Source organism: Diuraphis noxia, unplaced genomic scaffold, assembly GCF_037042655.1.
Source record: "Diuraphis noxia isolate RWA-SAM2 unplaced genomic scaffold, SU_Dnox_SAM2 contig0002, whole genome shotgun sequence".
Lineage (NCBI taxonomy): Eukaryota > Metazoa > Arthropoda > Insecta > Hemiptera > Aphididae > Diuraphis > Diuraphis noxia.
This window is the reverse complement of record NW_028301712.1, coordinates 40,755,473-40,776,845: the sequence shown is the minus strand read 5'-3', so window position 1 is coordinate 40,776,845 and position 21,373 is coordinate 40,755,473. Positions and strand designations below refer to the sequence as shown.

General features: G+C 27.1%; 1 protein-coding gene across 12 annotated transcripts; it reads left to right on the top strand.

Moving 5' to 3' along the window:
* Positions 1 to 175: 175 nt before the first annotated feature.
* unc-104 (kinesin family member unc-104) lies at positions 176 to 19,826 on the top strand. Of its 12 annotated transcripts, XM_089219117.1 has the most exons (37): positions 189 to 369; positions 459 to 582; positions 656 to 820; positions 6,105 to 6,349; positions 6,434 to 6,606; positions 8,625 to 8,707; positions 8,774 to 8,852; positions 8,938 to 9,107; positions 9,171 to 9,349; positions 9,501 to 9,756; positions 10,788 to 10,945; positions 11,012 to 11,151; positions 11,241 to 11,276; positions 11,483 to 11,596; positions 11,663 to 11,796; positions 11,855 to 12,167; positions 12,225 to 12,284; positions 12,362 to 12,564; positions 12,627 to 12,741; positions 12,805 to 12,977; positions 13,037 to 13,206; positions 13,280 to 13,423; positions 13,649 to 13,905; positions 13,975 to 14,124; positions 14,186 to 14,357; positions 14,426 to 14,516; positions 14,572 to 14,693; positions 14,776 to 14,927; positions 14,987 to 15,372; positions 15,435 to 15,624; positions 15,753 to 15,976; positions 16,051 to 16,230; positions 16,301 to 16,404; positions 16,473 to 16,695; positions 16,807 to 16,943; positions 19,035 to 19,136; positions 19,207 to 19,826. In XM_089219117.1, the coding sequence occupies exons 5-37, from the start codon at positions 6,507 to 6,509 to the stop codon at positions 19,289 to 19,291; spliced, it is 5,202 nt and encodes a 1,733-aa protein (XP_089075243.1). In that variant the 5' UTR covers positions 189 to 369; positions 459 to 582; positions 656 to 820; positions 6,105 to 6,349; positions 6,434 to 6,506; the 3' UTR covers positions 19,292 to 19,826. The 12 variants fall into 12 exon arrangements, with proteins under 12 accessions (XP_089075252.1, XP_089075251.1, XP_089075247.1 ...); XM_089219121.1 differs by having other exon boundaries at positions 187 to 582; positions 19,035 to 19,147; XM_089219118.1 differs by having other exon boundaries at positions 189 to 582; positions 6,484 to 6,606.
* Positions 19,827 to 21,373: the final 1,547 nt, after the last annotated feature.

The following is a 21,373-nucleotide window of genomic DNA, read 5'->3' as shown; positions in this document are numbered from 1 at the left end:
TATCTTCCTAACCTAACCTACCGTGGTTTCATAAAAGCAGAATGATCCTGTGAGAACAGTTGTAGAGCTGATAATATAATCAATTTATTCCAAATCTGTGGTTTTATCAAAAAATACAGTGATTACTGGTTTTATTGTTTAATATAATAATATTTACTTATATATTAATATTACTGTTTAGAGTTTACTTAAAGTTGTAGGTGTTATTTAATATTTTCGATGGTTGTATTGTACTAATGCATTATATTTTTATTTAACTATAAAATATTTTATATTATAGTTGTATTATAAAATCATTATAATCACATCCATTAACCACAATCCTTATAATATACAATCAATATCACGATCACAATCACCAAATAACAAGTAAAACTAGTTTTGTCTTTTGATTATTGACTATTAAGTGTATAATCATTAGCTGCTATGATACTCTGGATACTCGACCTGTTAACTAGATGGCTAGGCAAATGTGGTTACAAGCAGGAAGCAGCTAGATGCAATGATTCTGCAAATTCTAGAAAAGCCATGATCAATATTATTTTGTGAAAATCATTTCAATATGATTTCCGTGGACCACGGGTACCTATAAATGAGAATAACATTTTGCTTGTGCTCTTGTTTTATAGTGTATACATATAATTTATTATTTTAGTTGGAAATAGATTTACAAAATCATACAACATTTAGTTTGTGGGAGCACCATCATTCATGAACATTGTCATGCCATACATTTCTTAGTGTCTAATATCATCCAATATTTGACTATTAGACAAAAAAAGTGTTATCACGGTTCAAAATCAATTTTTTTTCACAAAAGGTAACATTTTTTTTTTTTTTAATTATATATTATAATATACTATACTTAATTTTTTTTTCTTTTCTTAGTTTGATTATTATTCAGTTATATCAGAATGACAGAATATAAATCTGTATAATTACAATAACATTAACTAAAAGTTTGCACCAACTAAGAATTTAAAATAATAAATAAATATTATTGTTTCATTTAAAGAACCACTTTTTATTTTTAGTGAAATAAATCATAAGATTATTTAGATTTTTGCAATTTTCCTATATTACTTTATTTTATAGAAATGTTGCTCTTGCTCTAATAGATAAAAACATCTATGAATACTGATGTACTAGAAAATGTGTTGAAAAGGCATTCCCTAGTCAAATAGATGAAAAAAAATATCAAATGTTAAAGCTAGTAACTATAATTTAAACTAAGATATTTAATAAATGAAGACAATTTTCTTGGTATGCAATCCAATTTGTATTTTAAGTTCTAAAAATTAATTTGATGATAAATAACTAATAAGAAAGAATTTCATTAAACTTTTTTTTTTTGTTTTGCATAAATATATAACAATGTGCCAGAAAAATCTAATAATTATATTTATTGTTTAGTTTTTCATAGAAAGGTTAAAGTAAATATCTGTTCCTGCAGTATCTAGCGTTGTCATGCTAGTGGCTATTATAGTCACAGTTATCATTACCTAATCAATGTCCAATGCCATGTCTACACCCCACGTTCTCAATACAAATAAATGAAGAGTTGACTTTTTTATTATTACATACAGATTAAATAGATTCTCAAAACTTGAATAAATGTTTATTCCAAGATGACTTTGTTGATTGCATTTAACTTCACCTTTGTTTACAATGTTAATTACCCACTCGTATCTATACAACATTTAAGGTACCTATTATACATTTTTTTAAATTTAGGTTGGTATAATCAAAGATTTGGAGATTTATTTAATCTAAAAATAAATTCCTTGAAATCTAATTAATACATCACAAAATAGGTATAATAGTTACTTATATAAACATTTTTTTGTCCAAAAATAATTTATTAAATTATAAAAACAATAGAGTAGGTAACTTCCAATCTGTTGACAAAAGATGTAAGTTAAATGTTGGTCCTATAATCTTTATAGGCCATAAGCTACTGTGGCGCCTTTGTCCTTTACATTTATCTCATCTTAATATGAAATACAGTGGCTCCCAACTCTATTACTAGATGTAACAGCTGCTATACCTTGAAAATAAAGGGTGGGTGGGTATAATAACATAAAATAATTAACTTGAAATATATTTATTATTAATTATCATATTGGTTGGTACATATTTACTAATATCAATAAAAATATAACAAGATGTATAAAATAATATAATGTTTAGTTTGTAAGATGGTGGGTGAGTAAAATTATTTCTTGCTACACCTTAAAAATATATTTTAGGTGCCACTGATACAACACAAATGTAAAGCTTGTTATGAGTTTATGACTGTAATGTTACTCTAAATAGTCAAGCTGTTGAAAATTATACCAAAAAATCCATATATTACAGAGTATAGATGGTTAAATTAAATTTGTGAGATAAAACCAATTCAGTGAACTATTTTTAATTTTTGAAATATTGAATTTATTAGAATTTTCCTGGATTATAATGATATTTAATTTAAGTTGAAAATGTATTGATTTTACAGTGACGTGTTTTTTTTTGTGGGACATCGCATTTTGGTACATTGAAAATGACTCAATTTTCTTTAACAGCATCGTTTTTGATAGGAAATTTAATCTATTTGTTATTTTAGAGTTTAGTTCTCTAAAGAGTAATTAAAAAAAAAACAAAAAGGAACTGAGATTTTTACTCAAAACCAGTTATTAAGAGGACGTTTCACCCGCATGTGTTGTCTCCGTCTTATAAGTGCGTTAACATTGCAAAAACTGTTTCGCGCGGTAAAGAACCGAGAAAGATACAGTTATAACTAAGAAACGAAATTTTCACCACATAAAAAGGAGAATTTGGTCTGTGCAATATTGTTTTTATTTTTTCGATATTACTTGTGAAAATTTTGTTTCTTAGTTATAACTGTTTCTTTCTCGGTTCTTTCCCGCGCGAAACAGTTTTTGCAATGTTACGCACTTGTAAGACGGAGACAACACATGCGGGTGAAACGTCCTCTTAATTAAATCAATTTTGGTTTTTGGTGTAACTCTAAAAATATCATAGATACTATGCATGCAACTTTCAATGTCTAATTAGCTATTTCCATGCATTATACAATTTTCGGAATACTTAGACTATTTTTGAGCTATTTTTAGGCATAAAAAAATGTCGAGTTCTTTTTAAAATTATTGCTGATAAAAAATTGTTTTGCTAGTCAAAAAACTAAAAACTTAATACACGGCTCTTCATAAATTGTTTCAAGTGGAAATTAAAAAAAAATGAGGATAAATTCATAATATTTTTCTATGAGCATCTTTAGTTTGAATTTTGATAAAATGCGTAAAATTCACCAAATTACAAAGTATTTTGAGTTATTAATTCAAAACAAGTAGATTCTGAGCGGAACGATGAATGTATTGATTTTACAATGATGTATGTTTTTATTTATTTATTTATTTTGTGTTTATGTACACGATAAGTTGTTAAAATTATGCTTAGATTTTTAACTTTAGTAGCCTTTCCGGTGGGTATAGGTAAGTGAATCTAGTTGGTGCATTATGGAGGCGGAAACTTCGAAATTCTCAGTAGTTTGCGAAACCGACATGAAAAACAAAAGAAAAACGATTTTTGACAAAATTGATTTTGGATATGGATGTAACTTTAAAAAAATAGCGTATTAAAGTACATTTAATATATTGGATAAAATGTTCAATCTTTATATTTTTTTTTTTCTATAAATGTCAATACAACTTTATTCGTTGGGTAAAAAAATTTGAAAATTTAACTCAAGACTCCTAATGTAGGTACCTATTGTTACAAATTTACAATAATAGTTAAAAAAATATTAAAAATTCGTGTTCAAAATTTCTTTTTACAAGTATTTGGAGTTCGAATTTTACAAAATACGTAACGGAAATTTACCCATTTATTACCGGTGAAAATCCAATATTGTAAAATTTTCAAATGCTCATAGAAAAGTAATGTTACCTACTTTGCGGTATTTATTTTTTATTTTTTTTGTGCTGGGTGGAAATATTAGTGGGAAATCTCCACATAAGTCGCTTAATATGTTGGCTATGGAAAGAAAATTTCTAACTGGAAAATAATATTTGAAAATGTTCGAGATATTGATGAATTTTGTCAAAATTTAAACTTTAAAGGCAATACCTATAAGTATATAACAAACAATCGTGCCTAATTTTTATGACAAACAGAAAAAAACACGTCATTGTTAATACAACACATTCTATCCCAAATCCCATTCCCAACTCTTAGATTTTAGAAGTATCGAGTTATTATATACATAACATTTTTAATGTATTGGTTTTACCATGATGTGTGTTTTTTTTTTAAATTTTTTTTTTGTGTTTCTCATCACGTTTTGAGGCAATAAAAGTGCTTCGATTTTTGACTTCAGTACCTCGTTAGATCAGAAAGTGAATCTAGTTGGTACTTTGGGGAGTCAAAAGTAAAAGATTCTCGATGTTTTTCTTAATAATCAGGATAAATAAACTAAAATTTAAGGGAAAAACGGGAAATTTTAAGCACAAACAGTTTTCGAGAAGATTTTGGTTTTTGATTTAACTTTAAAACAAATAGCCATAGCTACATGAAATTTTCACCAAATCTTTATATTAAGTATATTCTATCCACTATGCAATTTTCAAAAATTTTTGACTTAATTTGAACTATTCATAGGCATATGCAATTTTTGATCATTATTAGTTTTTTTTAAAAATAATATCGATAAAAATTTATTTGTTGGGTAGAAAAGCTTGAAAATTTAATACAAGGTTCCCTACAAGTTTGTCAATCTTTATCACAAGAAAAATGTCCACCGGAAATTCAAATTAAATTTTTATGAGCATTAGGAATTTAAATTTTTACTACATTGGATTTTGATTGGATTTTACATTTAGCGATTTTCTTATTTTGGTGTAACTCTAAAGCAAATGACCGCAGGTACATGAAATTTTCACTGTTTATATAGGCATTTTCTATATTTGATAAAATTTTCAAAATTTTCAAAATATTTTGATTTGTTTTGAGCTGTTTACTGACATTTTAATTTTTCACCTCTTTAGTTTTTTTTTCTTTAAATATCGATAAAAATTTATTTTTTGGGTAGAAAAGCTTGAATATTTAATACAAGGCTCCTTACATATTTTTACTGCAATAGTTGGAAAATAAAAGAAATATATAGTCACCATTTTTTTTTATAAGCATTCAAAGTTTGAACTTTGACAACATACGTAAAAAAATGATAGTAATGAATAATAATACAAACATATAAAAATGTATTAATAAATAATGTCCATTATATGTTTTAGATAAGCATGACTCCTGCAGTCCTGCGTAATTACTGATATTTTATTCTTTTATTGTAGGTATCACAAATTTCGTTGGTTTTCTTTTCCATTGAAATATTAAATGCATTAGAAAAGTAGGTATTCATCTACATAGAAATATCAAATATTAAAATAATTAAATTAAAACATTGATTTTTTTCAAAAATCTTAAAAACTTTATTTAATAACAACCTATTTAAATTAAATTAAATATTGTATCTACATAAAAACAATTTTTGTTTGACAAACAAAATAACAACTAGGTAACAAGTGGTTCATGTTTAAAAAAATCAAACGTATGTAGTAATTATCTGTTAGGTATATTATAAATGGACTAATCAAAATCTGTAAATTAGTAGATAATAATATTACATACAATATCGGGTATATTATTGGTTATGTGCTACTGGCATGCTATTGCTATTTACTTTTATTATATTATGCACATTTTTTTTTTCATTTATACGTACATTCGTACATAACTAAAATTTTATAGTCTCTAGAGCATATGCATAATATCTCTCATCATAACATTTTATGTGGTGGGTAGGTCTTGTGGACAACCAGCAAGCAATTTCCTGGGCGCCACACAGACTGATATCGACCTCCTGACGACCTGACTATTTTTACAACCTTTGTCCTTGATATTAATCCAAAAGGTTTTATGAAATAAATATTCGCCAATACCTAACAATATCGAAACTAAAATAATTTGTGTATCAAAATTACTTTTTATTGCACTTTTAATACTCAAAATGTTTTAATATATACTTTAACGTCTTTGTTTTTATATAGAGTTTCGACATTAATCCATTGCCCTAGTCCTGTAGATACACTCAGAGTGGGCGGAAGCCTAGAAATGACGTCACCCTTCAACCCCCGCCCGACATCCATGTTATTGATTTTCACCCTTGCTTTCTTTGGCCATGCACAGGCGCAACTTAAGGGGTATACACAAGTAGTCTACTGGTGGAGGCTGATGAGTTCGTGTCTGTAGGTCGGACATTTTCACCAGTTATGTTGTGATATTTATATTACAGGTAATTCATATATTCAAACTTATTTTGATTAAAATAGAAACCTTTTTATATTTTTTATTTAATGTGTACCTATGTGTTATCTAGTCTTTTAGGGTAGAAGAAAGATCATTTAAATAACGTCACATTACATATAGGTACGATAAAAAAGGCGTCAATCATGTCATCTGTGAAAGTAGCCGTTCGAGTACGGCCTTATAACAATCGAGAAATATCTAAAGATTGTAAATGCATCATAGAAATGGCTGGTTATACTACATGTAAGTTTCATTCTTCTAGACTTTCAAAATGTAAAGATATAAAAAAAATTGGCCCCTCCCTAAATGTTGTGTAATGATTTCCATTATAAAAACGATTTGTCTATTAGGGGGGGGGGAAGTAGGTATCGTTGTCTCAAGTGCTGTTGCTTTAAGGGCGCTCTTAAGTTTATGAAAAAAAAGTCTTGAACCTAAATTATTTATAAGTTATAACATACTTCCAAAATCACCCCCAAAAAATAAATAAAAAAATTATAAATTATCGGTATTATACAATCCGATACAGTTATATTCGTTGTTTAAAAATTAAAAATATAATATAATGTATATCTTTCAACTATTTTTGTTCGGTGTTGACGTCTTTAATAGGTAGTTGCCAAGTCAGTTTATAAGTTTTCGGCGAACCCGACAAACGATGATAAATGTATATAATTTTCATGTAAATTGAAGTACGGTGTATGAATGTACGATAATATTTTTACTATCTTGTCGACTACTGTCGAGCAGTTAACAGTCGTCATAATAACTATTAACTACGTTACATTTATGCTTAATTAGTTGGTAACGTTATAATATTAAAATTAATTTTATAACATAAAATAGATTATGAATTTAAAAAAAGGTTAAGTGTGGTCAAGTATAGAAAAATAAATCAAGAAATTGAAAAAAATGTGCAAAACCTTGTAAAAATCATAATTTTTTTTTCAAAAACAGAAATCAATGGTAAACAATATTAATACCTATACAATTGAATAATATATTTTTATTTAAATATTCATTGTTGGGATATTTAAAACATTTTTTTTGAACTCTTGTGTTGCTATTATAAAAAGGTTATATTAGTCATATTAGTCTAGGCCTAGAAGTTCGTGCGTTAAAAACTATTGTAATATACAATTAAAATCAGTAAAACATGAATTTGATTTTTTTTCGTTTCAAAATAAAAGTTGGTAGTAATAATAGTTAAAAGAAAGGAAAAAAGTATGCAGCATTTAATTAATATGAAACATTGTATTTACATTATACCTTAACTCTTAAGTATAATAATTTTATTATTAAAATACGTATAGATAAAATAATATTATCTATCCTTTTAAAATGAATTTAAAATTCCTTGTAGGTAGTATATATAACTAATCGATAAATTGCTCACATGTAGATATAACCAAAGATAAAATTCGAAATAACACCAGCTTAATTCATATAAAAAACTAAAATTTGTGCCTAGGACTTTAAGACTTTCTTGTAATGTGTTATCGCATATATAAAGCATGAAATAAAATTGTGAGACAATTCAATTATGAATACTAATCAATGATTTGCTGAAAAAAAAACCTTGACAAATTCATTTTTAATGAATAATTTTTTTTTTATAAAACCAAAATAACCAAGAGATTTTAAATTTTTAAGAGTTTTGGGCATCAAATTTCCTAGATCAGGTTCTGTATATATTATCTATATTCATATTCGGTCACAAATTATCATTTTAACAATTAAAAAAATGTATGAACTTTTTATTTTTTATTTATCAGACTTAAAATTAAAAGTTTTTTTATAGGTGTATTAGTGAAAATAGTTTGTTATGAGGGTGGGGGGAGGGGAAACATTGCTTTGCTTATATTTAGATATCTACTCAAATTCATAGTATATAATAGTAGATTATTAATTTTAAATTTACTTTGTATCCTGTGGTAGTATTTTTGTTGACTATAAAATAACATAAAAATTTCATTTTGTTTAAAACAAACAATTTTATTTTTGTAATTGTTCATTTTTGAAGTGTTTTAAAATGGAATATATATTTTATTATTTTTATTAACTTAAAGTATCCATTAATTTAAGACATATTTTTGGGAAAATAGCTTCCATGTTAATAAAGCATTTGAATAAAAAAATGTATTCTATTCTAAAGCCATTACATTTATAATTTTAATCTTCAAAAAGAATCTAAATAGTATCTATATTGTGAATGTTTCAAAGATACAATTAGTGTTTTTTTACATTTTTAATTTATTTTGCAGCTATAACAAATCCAAAACTTCCTCCTAATGTTAAGGATGCAACAAAAAGCTTTAATTTTGACTATTCTTACTGGTCTCAAAATGTAAGTAACAACTTCATCTCATTTGTTAACTGAATAAAAGGTTCCTAACATATTCCCTTATTCTAGCCTTCAGATCCAAACTTTGCATCCCAGACTATGGTGTATAGAGATATTGGCGAAGAAATGTTGCAACATGCTTTTGAAGGTATATTGATTACCACTGTACTTCAACTATTAATATTATTATCATTATCTATTTTGCTAAAATATCTTTTCTTGTAATATTTCAGGTTATAATGTATGCATATTTGCATATGGTCAAACAGGAGCTGGAAAATCGTACACTATGATGGGGCGGCAAGAAGAAGAGGGTCAAGAAGGCATAATACCATTAATTTGCAAAGATTTATTTCATAGGATTAGATCAACTACCAGTGATGAATTACAATATTCTGTTGAGGTTAAAAATACAAAATTGGAAAATGAAATAGTTTTCTATTTTATATATAATATTTAATTTCAGGTTAGTTATATGGAAATATACTGTGAACGTGTTCGCGATCTATTAAATCCCAAAAATAAAGGTAATCTTCGAGTTCGTGAACATCCTTTATTAGGACCTTATGTAGAAGATTTATCAAAACTTGCTGTTACTACTTATCAAAATATCCATGATCTCATTGACGAAGGCAACAAAGCCAGGTAAACATTTTGACATGTTTAAAATCTTTAAAAGGTATACATTTATTTTTTCAAAGTGCTTATCAATTTTGTTTTGATCAAATAAATATAAATTTATTTTTATAACTAAAAATAATTTTTATGTATTCCTTTTTTAAATTATTTCTATCAGAACAGTTGCTGCAACAAATATGAATGAAACATCTAGTCGGTCTCATGCAGTTTTTACTATATTCTTTACTCAAAAACGGCTAGATGAAATGACTCAACTAACTACTGAAAAAGTTAGTAAAATATCACTAGTTGATTTAGCTGGTTCAGAAAGAGCAGATTCAACTGGTGCAAAAGGAACTAGGCTTAAAGAAGGTGCAAATATTAACAAAAGTTTAACTACCCTAGGAAAAGTTATATCTGGATTAGCTGAAATGGTATGTATGTCAATTATGTATATGTTACAGGCAAAGTATACAGTTTGGGCATTTATACATTGTCCGGACATTTTATACAACACCCTTCGTATATTGGGAAATATAGATAACGGATGAGATAATTTAATGAATAATAACATGTATTTTATATTATTAGAAATATAATAAGATTTTTAAATTTTATCATCACTTATTTTCGCATGTACGACTTCCATGACATTTTTATGTACATAGCCACTCCAATGCTTTACACTTGCACTTCTGTGGTTTACATTTTTATACACATGTACATTGGTCTTAAACCTGACCACTGAGAATAGGTAAAAGGCCGATTGTAACACTGCACGATAAAAACTACAACTACCTATAATATAACTTATAAATCAGTAAATATAGTTATAATATATAATGTCACGTACACTCGTATAATATATGGACAAGCGGACATCCCCATTGTAAAAATACAATAAGAACAAACAAACTAGTGACAAAATAATTTCACTTTATTCTAACTATGTTTTAAGATTTATCATATTTTGTTAAATCCTCTCATCCGTTATCTATATTGCCTAATATACGAAGGACATTGTATAAGATTTCCGGACAATGTATAAAATGCACAAATTGTATACTTTGGCTGTAACATATATAATAAAATATCATTTATTGATTACACAATAGTATACATTTATATTCATTACTTTATTATTTATTTTTACAATCATTTTACCAATTTAAGGAAGTAGTTTATTTAAAAAAAAAAAATGTTAACTACATGTAGTACACATTAATTAAAATATATTTAAAAATATTGAGATTGTATTTTTAATTTTCCAAAAATAATATAAAAAAGTACTGTTGGTATACTTTATTTTGAATATAACTAACATTTTAAATGTTAGAATTATAATATATTATTATATTTTGTTTTTCATGCTTTTCAATTTTCAAATGGCTTATAGTCAGTAAGTATATATTTTGTTGATGTTTATTTGACACATTTATTATATTTTTCTATTTCATTAAATTAGGCTTCTAAAAAAAAGAAAAAAGGAGATTTTATTCCTTATCGTGACTCTGTTTTAACTTGGCTTTTGAGAGAAAATCTTGGAGGAAACTCTAAGACTGCAATGATTGCTGCTATTAGTCCTGCAGATATTAATTATGATGAAACATTATCTACTTTACGGTAAGCTATGAATAATATTAACTTGTAATAATTATTACTGATCTTTGTTATTATATTTTACTATAGGTATGCTGATCGTGCAAAACAAATAGTATGCAAAGCTATTGTTAATGAAGATGCTAATGCTAAACTTATTCGAGAACTCAAAGAAGAAATACAAAGACTTCGAGATTTATTAAAAGCTGAAGGAATTGTAGTACAAGAAGGTATATTATTTGTTATTAAAAATATCTACCAAAATAAAGTATTTATCTCATAGTTTGGTGACAGTGGTTTTTATTTTTATGAATATCAGGTGGTAAAATGGTTTATGGGAAACTAAAAGAAAACCGTAAGTAGGGGTCTCCTCTCATGCTTTCAGTGTCCTGTTTCCATAAAGCTCGCTTGGCTTTGACATATAAAATATATTACATTATTTATACTTTAATTGTCTATAAACTATTAAAATAATAATGATTGCGCTTAGCTACAATTGTCTGCATCATTTAAAATTTATATTTAATTATACATTTATAGTAACTATTAATTTATTTTTAGGAGATGACGGAGTAAAGATGCTTAAGGACAGTGATGAAAAACCTAATATTCCTTCATCTATGATTGCTGAAGAGGCTGTTGACCAACTTCAAGCTAGTGAAAAACTGATTGCTGGTATAAAAATATATTTGTTGCTTAAAAATGTATTAAATTTAACTGTTTTAATTTATATTATTAAAGAACTAAATGAAACATGGGAAGAAAAATTAAAACGTACAGAAGAAATACGAATTCAAAGGGAAGCTGTATTTGCTGAAATGGGAGTAGCAGTTAAGGAAGATGGTGATACAGTTGGAGTTTTTTCTCCACAAAAGGTAAACTTAAGAACATTTATTCTTAGAAGCCAATTAATATTTTCTGTCATTTGTTAAGACTCCACATTTAGTCAACCTAAATGAAGATCCATTTATGTCTGAATGTCTTATATATTACATCAAAGAGGGTGTAACACGTGTTGGATCTGCTGAATCTAAAATCACTCAAGATATTCGACTGTGTGGCTCGTATATACAACGTGAACATTGTCGGTTTGAGAATTCTAATGGTGTTGTTACATTAATACCGATAAAAGGTGCCTTATGTTATGTAAATGGACGAGAGCTTACAGAACCTATTGTCTTGAAAACAGGTTCAAGAGTAATTCTTGGGAAAAATCATGTTTTCCGATTTAATCATCCAGAACAAGGTGAACTGATTATTATATAATTTATATGACAAAATAACTTAAATTAATTATGTTTAGTAAGGGAACGTAGAGAACATCAAAACAAGACAGAAGTAACTGCAGAAAATATTAAAGAAAGTAATAGAAAAATTAATTTATAATTTAAGAATTTTGGAAATATTAAATATAACTTCTATGGTTTATACTGTTTATAGTCACATCCAAACCAGAGAAGAGTTCTCCTGCCGAAACCCCCATTAGTAATGAGTATGTTGATTGGAACTTTGCACAAATTGAATTATTAGAAAAACAAGGAATAGACCTGAAACAAGATATGAAACTTAAGCTAAATGCTCTTGAGGAACAGTTCAAAAAAGATAAAGAAACGGCAGATCAAATATTTGAAGAACAACGCAAAGTGAAAAAAAAAACTTTTTAAATAGTTAATAAAAATTCTAAAATTTTCATTCATACTTACAGAATTATGAGGCTAGAATAGATGCACTTCAGAAACAAGTTGAAGAACAAAGTATGACTATGTCAATGTATAGTTCCTATACTCCAGATGATTTTATTCAAGAAGAAGATATTTTTGGTAAATAATATAGTTTAATGGTAATGTTCTAACATTATAAATTGTTTTAAATTGAAATTTTAGTTAATCCATTGTTTGATGCTGAATGTAATTGGACTGATAAAGAATATCAGTTAGTTTTAACAACTTGTCGTAAATGGAAATATCATCAATTTACATCACTGCGGGATGATTTATGGGGAAATGCTGTCTTTTTAAAAGAAGCCAATGCTATATCAGTTGAATTAAAGAAAAAAGTATAACATTTTTTCCATCTTAATATATTTTAATTTATTTAATTTATTAAATTTTTCAGGTCCAATTTCAATTTACATTGTTAACAGATACTTTGTATTCTCCATTACCTCTGGACTTCTTGACTGATGATGATGATGTAGATAGACCGTTTCCTCGTACATATGTTGCAATCGAAGTTCTCGACACAAAGAATGGTGCTACTCATTATTGGACATTAGATAAATTGAAGTGAGTATTTTTGAGTTACTCATACTTATCAGGTTATCAGGTAGGGTGATTCTAACGCTTGTATTTGTGTTAGAACGAGGTTGGATCTTATGCGCCAAATATATAATGGGGATATTGAAAGCCCCCAGAATTCACCTTGCGAGCTCAAGGATGATTTTTTCCAATGTCTGACTGCCTGCACCCCTAACAAGTCTTTCTCCTATTTGATACCCTCAAGGTTAGTGTTCCCTATATAAGTCCTATGCATAATGTTTAAGTGGTTTGTCAGACATGCTTTTTTCGAGAATATATTAGGATAATTATCCCATTAATTTTGTCAATTTTCCCATAAATATTTCAAGATATCAAAATTATTGAGATATTGCTGCACAATTTATACATATATTATATATATATTAGCTTATATATAATTGTTTATATATGTATATTATAATATTTACAGACAAAGATTAGAACTTATGAGAGAAATGTATCAAAATGAAGCTGAAATATCACCTACATCTCCAGACTTTAATATAGAAGCAATTACAGGTGGAGATCCATTTTATGATAGATTTCCATGGTTTAGACTTATTGGCAGAGCATTTATCTATTTAAGCAATCTTATGTATCCTGTACCTTTAATTCATAAAGTATCAATTGTTAACGAAAAAGGTGATGTCAAGGGTTACTTACGTGTTGCTATACAAGCAGTTTCAGGTATATAATATTGATTATTATATAATAATTCTTTATTAAATCGAAATAATAATTTATATATATTTATAGAAGATGAGACTTCTGATAACTCTTGTGGAGTTAGACAATTTGCAAAAATTTCTTTTAATGACAAAGATCTTTTAGGCCGTTTGTCGGGGAAAAAAAATACTGATATTATTGAAAGAGTTGTTACAGGAAAAAGTAGCAATAAAGGAGATGGTACTAAGTATAGTTTTTTTATTGTCTACTTGAAATCATAATTATTAAAAAATAAATTTAGAAATTGAAGCCGATGGCGATAGTGGTCATGGAGACAGTTCTATGTCCTCTGATATCAAAGATGAAGAACTTCCAAGTCACCTGTTAATTAGTAAAGATTTTACATTTAGAGTTACCTTATTACAAGCTGTTGGTGTTCCTGACGAATATGCTGATATTTTTTGTCAATTCAAGTAATTTATTGTTTAAATATTTTATATTTTATAAATATTTTATTTATATTAAATTTATTTATTTTTAGTTTCTTGCATAGACACGATGACGCATTTTCTACAGAACCTGTAAAAAATTGTGGTAAAGGCACACCAGTTGGATTTTATCATGTACAAAATGTAAGTATATAAATTATATAATGTTTCCTGAAATAAAGTGATATTTTTATTATAGATTACTGTTCCTGTTACAAAATCATTTGTAGAATATATAAAGACACAGCCAATTGTATTTGAAGTTTTTGGACATTATCAAAAACACCCACTTCACAATGATGCTAAACAAGATAGTACTTTGTATGTTTATAATTAAATATAAAGATAAAAGCAAGAATATTAATATAAAATAGAATATATAAATGTTTTATCAATATTTTAGTGTTCGGCAACCTCCAAGAAGAATGTTACCTCCATCAATACCAATTAGTTTACCAGTACGTTCTCCAAAGTTTGGAGTATTGCCCTCATTGTGCACATCACATATACATGCCAAGTATGATTTATTGGTTTGGTTTGAAATATGTGAACTTGGTAAGCTAATTAATTAATAAATATATGGCTGTTTTAATAAAATGTAATGTATGTATTAGGTCCTGATGGGGATTATGTACCTTGTGTGGTTGATCATAGTGAAGAGCTACCATGTCGTGGACTGTTTATGTTACATCAAGGTTTACAGCGCCGCATACGTATTACAGTAGTACATGAAACTGCTCCAGAATTACGTTGGAAAGAAATACGGGAACTTGTTGTGGGTCGTATTCGCAATATACCTCAATCAGAAGATGATGATACAGACAATTCAGTACTTTCACTTGGCTTATTTCCTGGAGAATATCTTGAAATACCTGGTGAAGATCGTTGCATGTTTCGTTTTGAAGCAGCATGGGATAGTTCGTTACATAATTCTATACTTTTAAATAGAATATCTACTGGAGGGGAACATATCTTCATAACTATATCAGCTTATTTAGAGGCAATTATTGAATAACTTGGTAAATTAAGAACTTTTAAATAAATTGATTTAATAAATTATAGCTGGAAAACTGTGGATGTCCAGCAATAATTACCAAAGACTTAAGCATGGTTATCTATGGTAGAGATGCACGTACAGGACCTAGATCCTTGAAACATTTATTCAGTGGCAATTATAAAAACAGTGAAGCAAATCGGCTATCTGGCATTTACGAGCTTGTGCTGAAAAGAGCTTCAGAAGCAGGTAGTCCAGGTAGTTTTCGTGACAAAAGAGAAATGCAGTAGAAACCACATGAGTTATTGGCTTGTAGATATTGTAGTTAAATCTTCTTCCATTTTATAAATATTATATAGCTTATGTTGATTGTATACTTTGTGCAGGTGTCCAAAGACGACAAAGACGTGTTTTGGATACAAGTTCTACTTATGTACGAGGTGAAGAAAATCTTGAAGGTTGGAAACCACGTGGAGACAGTTTAATATTTGACCATCAATGGGAACTGGAGAAACTTACCAGACTTGAAGAAGTAGGCCGAACAAGACACATGATTCTTCTTAGAGAACGGCTGGGTCTTGACAAAGTACCAATCACCAAATCTGAAAAGGTTTTTAATCTATGCTTGTCCAATGTCCATGTCAACTTATATTTAATATGCACTATAAATCATTTTTATCATAGGAAGTGTGCAACATAATAGCCAAAGCATCAAGTTCCACTAAAGATATAATGAGGCCGCCTAGTCCTGTGGTATTACGCAACATTGATCCTAGTGTTTATGAACCTTGGCAGATGAATGAGAGAGAACGATTCTTGGCTACAAAATGTATCAAGCTTATTCAAGGAAGAATACCATCTAAAGTATACTAGCCTACTATTATATTATTAATTGATAGATGATATAAAACAAAAATAAATTATTCTTTTTCAGGAAAATTTGTTATTACCTTACACTAATGTATTGACTCCAACTGATGATAAAACTGACTCTAACATAAGTCATTCATCAAGTTGTGTTACTATTTCAAATCATGAGTATGATAACCAAATTATTATTATTAAATTAAAATGTATTTGTTATTGCAAACAATTTTTTATTTCAGATTATTTTCGCCAGACCGTAATTTTCAACGTAGTTTAAATTTAAATGATTCTATATACCTTAATCAAGATACTATGATTTCTTCTCATTCATCAACATCTGAACCACAACTTGTGTTATATGTCCCAGAAGTTGAAGAGATAAGAATTAGCCCTGTAATTTCGAGAAAAGGTTATTTGAATATACTAGAACATAAAACTAATGGATGGAAAAAACGATGGGTGGTAAATATTTTTTTCTAATTATTGTATTCATTAGATTATATAATAAAATGTTTTAGAATGAAAATAATTGATTGATGTTGGCATTTTGTAATTAGATATATTTATTTCCAGACAGTAAGACGCCCTTATGTATTTATATTCAGAGATGAAAAAGATCCAGTAGAAAGGGCATTAATTAACTTAACTACAGCTCAAGTTGAATATTCTGAAGATCAATTAGCCATGGTCAAAGTACCAAATTCATTCAGGTAGTTCAGTTACTTTTCAGTTCATTAAACATAAAATATTTTTATTTAGAACGTCTAAAACTAAAAAATTAAATTACTAAATAGCTGATCTCATCCACTTTGTTGCCAATTATATATGATTGAAACTTAGTTTAATTCATTATTTAATATTCGGTGTAATGGCATTCATGATTTATGCACATTTTTTAAAATGCTTTCTTAATGCATACTTACTTGGTAGTACGAAGGTATCCTGAAAATTGTGGGACTCAAGTTATGTATGCTCTACATTGATCGGACGACGGACAGAGAATCAATTATACCAATTTTATTATTTTTACTTAATCCAACCTATGGTGGATTGTATACAATCTGCCATCCGGTGATTTTTTTATATGGCTGCGTATGACCTGACTTGGCTCAAGTAAATTGATCAAATAATACAAATTGATTTAACTGAATCAGATTGTAATACACCAGGGTGTAGTATGCAATTAAATCTTTACTTTAAAATATAGAGTTACTCAAGTCACACACATTGATCTTTATCTAATGAAAATCGGTTGAATGATTTTGGAGTGCATCATGAACTAACACGTCATACACACAATTTTTATATAAATAAGATTAAAAATGGTGCCAAGAAAATAAAATGTATTAGTACCTTTTTATTTTATAAGTTTTTAACTATCTTAAGTTATTGACATCTAATAAGTAATTACAATATTAGTCATAGACATAATATGGTGGTAGTTCCTGCTTTATTTAAGAGGATGACACACCCGCATGTATTGTTACTAGGGCTGGGCCGATATACAAACCGATATTGGCAATATCGGTGTTATCGGTATCAGGTTTTTTTTAAACCGATATTTGAACAGATATGGAAAAAAAACAATTTTTAAGATTAAATATTTGATTGTACTAAAAACTAAACACTTTAATTTTTATAAAAAGACTTAAACAAGGAATGTTTAATAACTGAAAAAGGGAAAATTATTATTTTTTAAATATTATGTGATTTGTTTTTTATTATAATTTTTATTTGTTTTATTAAAAAGTTAAAATTTATTATCAACTAACAAGAAAGAAAAGTGTTCATTTTAAGTACCTATTTTAAATTTTAAACTTTGTTATTTAATATTTAATATTTATTATTTATGTTCAACTGTGTTAACTCTATTTGTATTAAATATTAATTGTATAATATAATTAAATAATTAATTATTATTTAATATTCAATATTTATTAATTATTTAATTTAATTATTATATAATATATTAATATATAATAATATTGATTATTACAGTATTACTAGTTACTACTTAGTACTTATCGGGTATTTTATAATATCGGTTCATGCTTTTGAATAGAAATTCAAAATTTTGAATACATTGGTTATCGGATTTAAATCTGCTTAACATATAGGTTTATCTGTTATCAGTTAAAAGTGATATTGGCTCATCCCTAATATTGTTACCATCTTACAAGTACGTAACATAGCAAATTTTACACTCATCAGTTTCAATTTAGCTCCGTTAGTTTAAAATTTAGAGTGAATTGACCTCTTATAAAAATTAAAGGTAACATTATTATCAGGTTATGTCTTAGGCTTTTTATTATATTTTAATTTTAACATGAGTATTTTTAAAATTGTAAATTGCTTAAATATCTTAAAATACTCATAATTCACTTTAAAATTAAAATATAATAAAAAGCTTATGTTTTAACCTAGATAATAATATTACCTTTAATTTTTACAAGAGGTCAATTCACTCTACATTTTAAAATAACTGAGCTAAATTGGAATTTCTGAGCATAAAATTTGTTACGTTGTCACTTGCAAGACGAAAATAACACATGCAGGTGTGGCGTTCTCTTAATATATAAGGTCTTTGATTACATTTAAAAGAATAATTAAATTTAAAAAATACAATCATTTTTCATAGTTATTAATTAAACACATTCAGATATTATATTCTGAGTATTTAATTATTCAAGTTTAATTTAGAACAAAAAAGACACACATTGGATAATGTTGAAATGTTGAATGTACATAGTATTTTTTTTATGTTTAAAAATATTTTAATAAGACTTTTATTTTACATTTAGTGTTGTTACCAAACATAGAGGCTATTTAATGCAAACATTATTAGACAAAGAAGTATATGAATGGCTATATGCCATAAATCCTCTTTTAGCTGGTCAAATTCGGTATGTTATTAGTAGGTATTGTTAGTAGTTTTATGCACAATATTATAATGTACACTTAAATTTTTTTTAGGTCAAAAACATCACGGCAAATAATGCCAAATGGACAAAATCAAAAGCCTGCATTTGTGTCCAATCCAATTGACACACATCAATAAATATCAAAAATGTATACATACTTTTTACTACACTTATGTGTATATTTGTTTGTGTATGTCCTAAAATGTTAAATTTAATCACATTTAAATATCAGCACTGTTGTTTTGCGATATACCATTTAGTAATGTGCCATTGAAATGTTGCGCTTTATTTAATTATGCTGCCAAAACACATATAATTGCTTTTAAAAAAGGTTTAAAACATTTAAAATTTTAAAACAAAGGTTGTGAAATAGTCGATTCAATATTGTATAATTATCGGTATTTCTTATCTCTTATTTTTTATACCGATACAAACCATTACTTAAAAGAAAAAAACATAAAAGATCAAATAATACTATTTTTATTATTTCTTCAATCATTATTGTGATATTTTGTTTTGTAACATTTGCTGTATACATAATATGTTTTGTTTGTAATTTAATGCAAAATAAGATTAATCCTTTGCTCTAGTCAAATATATATTATATGATTATTTATTATGTTTAATTGCATACAGTTAAATTATTTATGAAATAAAGTTTGAAAAAATTAATACGTTTTGTTGCTAAACTAGTCACAAGTATAATTTGTTCTAAAGAACCTTACATAATTCAGAAGAAATTTTTCCTTAGTTTACAGCAGTCAGTAGGTAAAATAAACCATGCATGTCTACTATTTGTTATCTATTTAATATTTAACATAATATAACTGTAATATTTAGTTCATTCCTGATCTATAATAATTAAAATGTGTAATAATTTATCATAATATAGTATAAATGTCGATTTAAAATAAGTGGGTGTTTTTAATAATGTAACAATTTTTTCACTTGAAATTCATAATCTGAGCTAATTATGACAAAAGCAAAAACTTGAAAAAATAATTTTAATTGAAATCTATTTGAATAACCAGAAGAAGTAAGCAGTAGGCTGTAGTTATGTCTTACAATTGTTATGTAATTAATTCTAAATTGATCTATGTGTAAATTTGTAACAACTTTTTTTAAACACCTACCTAATAAAATAAATTGATTAATAGTTATTATTTTAATTTTGTAAAGAAGTTGGCTAGTGTTAAGTATTAAATTAAAAATAAATTTAATCTATTAATTTTAAAATCAAAGTAATTATTAAATCAATCTGATTAAATTATTGTCATTATAGCTGTGATATAAAGATAAATCCATATACATATTTAAAAAATTATATTTTGTTTAACTAATATATAACTCCATCCTTCTATCAACGGAAGTAAGGTTTAATTTTATAGGAAATATAAATATATAGATTATAGACATAATATTAAAATCGTATTTCTATTTATGTAGATAGTATACCAATATTTTCATAAATTGCTGCCCCCTCCCTACCCCATGGACGCATGAAAATGCTATAGGTATATGACTAGGTAGTAGGTACGTTCAGAATTCAGTATATCTACTGTAAATATATAAGTATTATGATACTATTGATACTTATACAGTTATATACTTTGTATTCTGTAAGTTTATAAAAAGTTGAAATAAATGCACTTTACCAACTTCCTCAACGCTTTCATTTTATTTTTTGTTTTTCTAACGACTTGCTTTACAATTAATAAAATTATAATTATAATTATAATCAATGAAATTATATGTTATAAAATGGTAAATAATACGAATTGGGGGAACTAACTCTCGTAATTTATAAGGACAAAGTTAAATTATAACACATGGACAAGAAGTTGCTCCTTACCCCAACTGGAAGGAAGACCTCAACTCTCAAGTTGGATGTGAGCTCGACTAAACTTCCCCGAGTTCCTAAGCAAAAATTCTCAACCTCGGAGTGTGATGAAGGGATGAGTCGACTTATCAGTCTTCGGAGAACCATAGCCCATAGGTACCAGGTCATCAGTAGACGAATCACTGATAATCTAACTACCTAACGAGTAAACCTTTCGGTCGCGGTTATAATTTCTAAATAAATAGATTATTTCCAGGAAACGATTTTTGGACCATCGTTTAAGAATAAATATTAAATATTTCGACGAAGTTGGTAAAGTGCTTTTTAGCCTAGTTTATTATAAATTATCGAGAACTTTCTACTTAGTTTAATAGTGTAA